This window comes from Curcuma longa, unplaced genomic scaffold (assembly GCF_044706935.1).
Source record: "Curcuma longa cultivar G26 ecotype Majalengka, Jawa Barat unplaced genomic scaffold, ITB_CL_G26_1.1 contig_26742, whole genome shotgun sequence".
NCBI classification, from domain to species: domain Eukaryota; kingdom Viridiplantae; phylum Streptophyta; class Magnoliopsida; order Zingiberales; family Zingiberaceae; genus Curcuma; species Curcuma longa.
In genome coordinates, this window is record NW_027433201.1 from 14,096 (window position 1) to 21,481 (window position 7,386).

The window sequence follows — 7,386 nt, forward strand, 5'->3', positions numbered from 1 at the left end:
AGGTTGTGTAATATTTCATTGTACTACTAGCAGAAAAATCTAAATGCAAAATCTTTATTAGGACATCATACGATCTAAGAGCTTGCTAACTTGATCCATCATTCAATGGTGGGATCCAGAGATTCAACTCTTTTATTGCAAAAATCAAAACACTCCTTATGTTGTTTTACTTCTAAATTTAATCTCTTCCAACTTATTAAGCATTATCACCCATATTTCCTATGGCTCTCAATGTGAAGGTCCCCAATCCTTGTTTCTTCCCTAAAAGTGTTCCTCAATTCAGAAAGCTTTTGTTTTTGTAAATAAAATCTACTTAGTTTCTTTTCTTAAGTCTTTTCAATTCTTTAGAGCTTTTGTGCAATACTGAAATGTATCAGCTTTGTACTGTTTTTGCTTTATCTGAGATTCTTGTTGTTTGGTGGTTCCTTTAACAAGTCCTTGTCTATGTTCTCACACTTTGCTCCTGCAATATATTTAACATCCTTATATGTTCTTGTTAGCCACTAAACTCATCCCCTAACTGTATTTACTTTTCTAAAATTGCAACCGACATCTATTTATTTTTTCTGTGCCTCTTTCTGTTGACATGATAGGATGCCTTGCAATGAACTATGCAGTACAGTAAGCCAGGCTGCAAAGGAAATTAAAGGTTTCTCAAGAAAAATTATAACCCTCGCACTTAATTTGTAAGATCTGACATTGTAAGAATTCATCCTAATTGCAAACTCATGCTGAGAAAGAACAGAATTATCAAATGAATTGACTAAATCATAAAAAAAATTATCTCTGGATAATTATACATAATCCAAACCTGACAAGAGTAAATAAAGACTTGAACGTGCTTTAGAGTCAGATAAATCAGTAAAATACTTCCATTTAATTTAATAGGGTTTCTAAGGCATTAATGTACTATTACAATATTTGTACATTGTAGGCGGCTATGATGAAATGCTAGCATAACTCAGATTAGACATTGAACCAGTAGCTGACACTGACTCCCAGCATTGAGAGTAGAAACTTTCAAGATTTTTTTTCTCACTTTTATTTATACTAATTAACATGACCACACTGCAACCATGCCAGACTAGGAATCAATTCGTCGTTGTATAAAAGAAATAATAATAAAAATAAAGTAGGAAGTTGAAAAACTATAGTTATTAATTGGCAGGCCAAAAAACTTTTAAGGAAATAGGAAGATACAAAGCAAGTCACGAGTGCACTGTTCTAACTTCCCTTTTACACACTTTATCAAATGCTTTTTGCCTTTTCTTTTTCTTTCAAACACTGAGTTATGTAAGTGCATACAGGGGATGCAGAAAGGAATTGGACTAATCCTCCAGCCCAACCAATGTCTGGTGTGATTCTTGATTGCTTAGTCCAAATTATAGTCATTTAGATCATAAAATTTGATCCTCTGGAACTGAAGTTGAATAAAGCCTGATTAATATGCACCAAATTTGACTTAGAAATTACCAAAAAGACAATTTTTCTCATGCACATTAATCTCAGGAGAATGCTATATGCGACGTGCACTTACATAAAATGAGTACAATATCAGATATGCATATGATGCTATAAACTACAGCTGAGTAAGTGCATGTGGTTCTACTAACAAAAACAATGGAATTTTAGCTTATCTAATAAACTAAAAACTTAGGTTGTTATATTTTCAAGAAGTGAAAGTTTTATCCTGGTATAAAAGTAGCAACATTAGAATTTACGTTAGTAGAATATGTACATATACTGACCTTACCATATCGAACCAACTACCTTCCTTTTGGATTCATTAGCTGTGAGAACACTCTACTTGTTGCAACATCTGCGACATCACTGGAGACACTGATCATATCAAGCTCATTTTCGATGTTCTCCACCTGTGAAAGCCATTCTGGGAGGTCCAGCATACAGTTTCTACTGCCTCCATCACCAACTACACTCGAAAATGTTTCGTGCAGCTGAAGAGCATATTCCAAATTCCATAACACGTCTCCCATAGATGGTCTGTCCATACTATATTCTGCTAAACACTTCTCAGCTGTTGCACCAAATTTTGCAAGAGAATAAAGGCTAACAGTCCCTGCAAGATAAGGATCAATTATCTGCTCGAGCTGACCTTGCTTTTGCCAATTCATCACCCACTCAACCAGGTTAACCTGATCTCTTGGCAGTGCTGGGTTGATCGCTGGCCTTGCACACAACACCTCCAAGAGAACCACTCCGAAAGAATACACATCTGACTTTTCTGTGAGCTGCTGCCTCCTAAAATACTCCGGGTCGAGATAGCCAAAACTTCCCTTCACTGCTGTACTCACATGAGTCTGGTCTATTGTAGGGCCCATCTTAGACAAACCAAAATCAGCTACCTTAGCAGTCAAATTCTCATCAAGAAGAATGTTGGTTGTCTTAACATCTCTGTGGATTATAGTCTCAGAAGCTCCTGTATGAAGGTAATGCAAGCCTTTAGCAGCTCCAATGCATATTTGAAGCCTTTGTTTCCATGACAAAGGTGGAAGGTCAGACCCGTATAAGTGCTTCCGTAGAGGCCCCCCACCCATAAACTCATAAACAAGCACCATCTCATTAGCTTCATGGCAATAGCCTATGAAAGATACCAGGTGGCGATGCTGAAGCTTGGACAACATCTCGATCTCTGTTCTAAACTCAGTTAATCCTTGTTGAGATCTAGGGTTGCCCCGTTTTACTGCCACTATGAGCCCATTTTCAAATACTCCTTTGTACACTTTTCCAAATCCACCAATTCCGACAACCAAGCTTTCATCAAAGTTCTTGGTTGCTTCTCGTATCTCTGAAAAAGCCAGTAACTGGCCGATACCAGGAGAAGCACCAGATGAAGCGTCACTAAGAGTAGAGATCTTTGTGTCGGAGTTGCCCAAGTGGGTAGTTGGAGCTATAGGTGAAAGGAACCCAGCCAAATCTGATTTGTTTTTGTACCTATGATATCCAAAGAACAAGACGAGTATTGCTGCGATTACAAGTAGAGACAACATTCCTACCGAGCATATTGCAACGACAAATGTACCATTCTTTTGGTTCTTAGCCACCTGAACACCACTAGCATTTTCTATATGAACATCAAAATCATTGTTTAAACCACTGAGTTTCATGATCTCCAGGCCATTAAGAAATGCATTAGCTGGGAAGTTCATCATAACACGAGGAGGGCCTATTTGAACCAAAATCCTATCTGAATTCATTTGGACATCAGCAATGAAATCCACAAAATATGCATTAAATAACCCGACTTTGTTTGATATATCAAAGGGACTTAATGCTGACTGATTGTTGATATATACATTGAACAGAAGACTTTCTGTTGTTGTAATAAAATCACAAAAATGAAACCGCACTAGATATTGAAACCCAGATTCTACAAGAAAGACCCAAGAGATGTTGAAATTCTGGTTATTAACACTAGCATCTGCCATTTCATGTGCCGTGGCATAGACCAAATTTGGTGCCACATAATAAGGGACTTCAGCCCGATATCTGATCAAATTGGGATCAGTTGAGGCATTCTGCACCGAGGCTGAAATGACCAAGAATGGATGATCATTCTCCCAAATTCTCCATAAAGAATCATTACTGGAATCCAAAGCTGGACCACCCACATTGATCCTAAACGCAGTCTCAAATCCTACACGACTCGGAATCTCAACGGCAGGCCCAGGAGGAACAGTGGACGCAACAGAAGGAATCAGATCATCCGGAAGCGAAATGATTTCTATGGCATTGAGGAACGCAATGGAGCCAATCGAAGGAGTTACCTTGATCGATAAACGCTCTAGTCGGAAAATGTACTCCTTTAACACAAAAGATTCTCCAAGATCCAACTTTGAATAAGAAAAGTTACGCACGAGAGTATACTCATTGGCCATAACCGAAAAAACAGCAGACTTCATGGCATAAAGGGAACTTCGGATGGGATAGAAATGCAACCTCACGAAGTGCCTTCCCCTCTGCCTGATGCGGAATCTGTACTCGGCCGCTTCTCTGAAAACCCTAGCGCTGCCGTAGACATCGGATGAGCCGACTCGAACAACATCGTGAGAAATGGGCGAAAGCACGAAGGATGACGAAGCGTCCGGCAGAGTGTCGGGGAGAAAGGTTCTTCCATCGGCCGAAAGGACGGTCTCATTGCCACCGCAGTTGATCAAGATGTGATCTTTTGGCGAAAACAGCGCTTCAATGGGGCGAAAAGAGACAATGCAGTGGAGAAGGAGGAGGAGGAGGAGGCGGACTGCGGACATGGCTGACGCGAGATCGGAGATCGGAGAGGAAATGCGAAGAAGGGGAAGGCGGATCGCTGGATCCTTGCGATGCTCGGGCAGGTGGTAGAGTAGAGCTGCTCACTGTCACCGTGAAATTCATAATCAGGAAATAAACTCCCTAATTATCGATAATTTGGTAATTTATAAAAAAACACTTACATTTTTAAAATACCCAAAGGGCTTATCATACGAGCCAAAATGAACTACGTCGTTGAATGATTGTTCACACTTTATTTGAATTTTTTATAGGTTGAGTTTGATTCTTTTAGATATTATTAAATTTTTTATTCAATCTTATTTGATTGTACAAAATTTTTATATTTTTAATATTATTTGGTTGATTAATAAATTTGATATTATAGAATTATTTGTTTATTTTGAGAATTTATTTATTTATAAATTTTATAAAAAATTTATTGATGAATATAGTGCACAAATTTTATTTGTTAATATTGTTTATGAATAATTTATAATCTTTGTTTATGAAACTAATGTATATGTGTTGAAGTTTGTTCATTTAATTTACTTTTTATATATTTCTACAAAAGGTGGAATTCGTCATCCTCGCAGCTCTACACGGTCGACCCCATGCAGAGCCGGTCCTCGTTGTCCAAAGGCCCTGGGCGAAATTCTAATTTTTGGGCCCTGACTAATCAATGATTTCATAAATACTACCAACTAATCACTTTTTAGTGTCTAGAAAAATAATCATGATGACCAATAGCAAGTTAAAAATTAGAAAACTAAAACGATTCTGAAAGTATAAAACAAGGTAAATACCAATCTATGACATTGTTTTCTGTCTCCTTTCAGATATGTTTTTACAAATTTAGAAAAAAGAAGAATATCACTCACATGCAATATTTTAAGAAAACGCGGATCCTGAAAACTTGATTATTCATGTTACAAAACAAACATTGTAAGAAATTGTGCTTTCACATTCTGATGTTCAGCAACTGATCAAATCTCATGAAGTTCACAAGTACAAGTCAGTAATTTTAGCACCCAATAATATTGTACCTTAGAACAAGCATGATGAGCACAATTTGTCCAGTCCAAGTTTTTTGCCCGACAATCATCATAGGCATGGATTAACTCGTGAATAATAACTTGATCTATCTCATTTTGGAAAGACATGATTATAACAAATTGTTATCTGCAATACAAAAATAACAAAGAGTAAATTAAGGTGGTACATGCAATACAGCTAAAAGTAAAAAAGAATGTTGAGACAAAATCATTAATTAATGTATAAACAAAACAAAACAAAATTTGGCAACAGTCATGCCATCCATTTAAGTTACAAAGAAAAAGTGTAATGAGTTAAATCAAAATTGCAAGTTCAACGAGTACAACTTAGAATATCACCGAGTCAATCAAGATAATTATTAGAGCACATGTTCAATGAGTAAAATAACTATAGGCAGATATTTTGAAGATCTGCAGTATTTGCAGAAAAATAAGAAATCTTTCTACAAATCAAGTCCCAGCAACCATTACCAAATATTAAAACAAAACAAGAACATCAAACGCATAGGCAATAATGAACTACTCAAGGAATTTTGACCAAGAGCGCTGCATAAAATCTCAGAACCATACTCCATTCTTACCAAATCATAGTGGTCCAGAACAAAAAGGCAATCAGTAGACATTTCGCTCTATCATTTGCCGATAGAAACATGAATGCAGTTTTGTTACAAAGCCTTGTGTAACAAAAAGATAGAAACATCAGAATGCAGTTTTGTTACAAAAAGATTGCAACATTAAACAAAAAAGGAACTGCAGGGGCATATGGAACTTTACAAATCCTGGTGTAGTGAGCTAGGATGAAATCCTAGACCTAGAGATGTACAAGAGCTACATTGACCCCAGCTTCAAGTGGACCAACTTCAAAGTCATAGTTGCACCTCGAAACAATAATGAACTGGATGTACCAAATTGAAGAATGAGTTCCCTGAGTTGTTGTCCATCAAAGAATCTATTATTAAGTATGTGTTTGAACCAAATAAGGTCATTTTTAACTGAAGCTTACCGAGATCATTACAACAGTATTCATGGCTAAAATTAGACTTTTGAGCGAAAAGGATGACACAAAATGAACAGGTTAAGAGGAAGGCAGGAAGGAAGCAACTCGATGGCAAGTTGGCTAGAAACTTGCATGTACAAATCGTCTCCTATTACTTGGCTAACAACTCGTCATGCATGAGCCTAAATAATCAACGCTCTATGGCATCAAGTTCAATTTATTCCAAGACTAAAAATCTCTCTAGAATGCTCATCATCTATGAGAGAATCATCTACAGATTCCTCATTCTGTTCAATTAGACTTTGCCAAATAAAACTTTGCTCTATCTCTTCATCATCTGATGGTAAATGACCATCATCATCTTGAGTAATCATTCTTGCCATTTTTGTGCTTTTATGACTGGTATTAGTTGGAGGTAGATCTGAAGATTCTTCAGGACTCTTCACTTATTTCCAAACTTACTTTTTCTTCACGAAGCAAGGTTGGCTCTCTCTGTTTATTACTGAATCTTAATATCTGAAGCACATTATCTATTGTGGCTGTGGCTGTATCTTGTTGCTCAAGTCACTTTTGATGAAGTGGATTGTGCCTTTCACAATCAATTGGTGCTTCTTCAAAACTAGTTGCAATCATGTCAGTTAGCTCTTCATTATCATCAATTTCTTCTCCACAATCAATTGAAGCTTACTGAGATCACAATCAATTGAAACTTACCGAGATCATTACAACAGTATTCATGGCTAAAATTAGAGGGATGCCAGTATGACACAAAATGAACAGAGGAAGGCAGGAAGGAAGCAATACTCGATGGGGAAAGGATGAAGAGGGCCACCGGAGCCGTGTCGCCGCTGCTTTTGCCGCCTCTTCGCTGACGCGGTGCAGATGTGTGATCCCTTGCTGACGGCGGTGCAGAAACGGTGAGGAGGGCCACTGGAGCCGCGTGCTTTTGCCAACTCGCCAGATGTGCTTTTCTTCCGGAGGAGAAACGATAAGGAGGGCCACCGGAGCCGCGTCGCCGCTGCTTTTGCTGCCTCCTCGCTGACGCGGTGTAGATCTGCGATCCCTCGCTGA

At 37.9% G+C, this 7,386-nt stretch overlaps 1 protein-coding gene and 1 long non-coding RNA gene across 2 annotated transcripts; both read right to left on the reverse strand.

Annotated features, from left to right (window-relative positions):
* Positions 1-1,766: 1,766 nt before the first annotated feature.
* LOC141818933 (receptor-like protein kinase THESEUS 1) lies at positions 1,767-4,268 on the reverse strand. Its single transcript, XM_074706329.1, has one exon. It carries the CDS (start codon positions 4,266-4,268, stop codon positions 1,767-1,769), a length of 2,502 nt encoding a protein of 833 aa, XP_074562430.1.
* Positions 4,269-5,052: 784 nt separating this feature from the next.
* LOC141818932 (uncharacterized) lies at positions 5,053-7,242 on the reverse strand. Its single transcript, XR_012601021.1, has 2 exons — positions 7,120-7,242; positions 5,053-5,445 (listed from the first exon to the last, which is right to left on the reverse strand). It is a non-coding gene; the product is annotated as an uncharacterized LOC141818932 (long non-coding RNA).
* Positions 7,243-7,386: the final 144 nt, after the last annotated feature.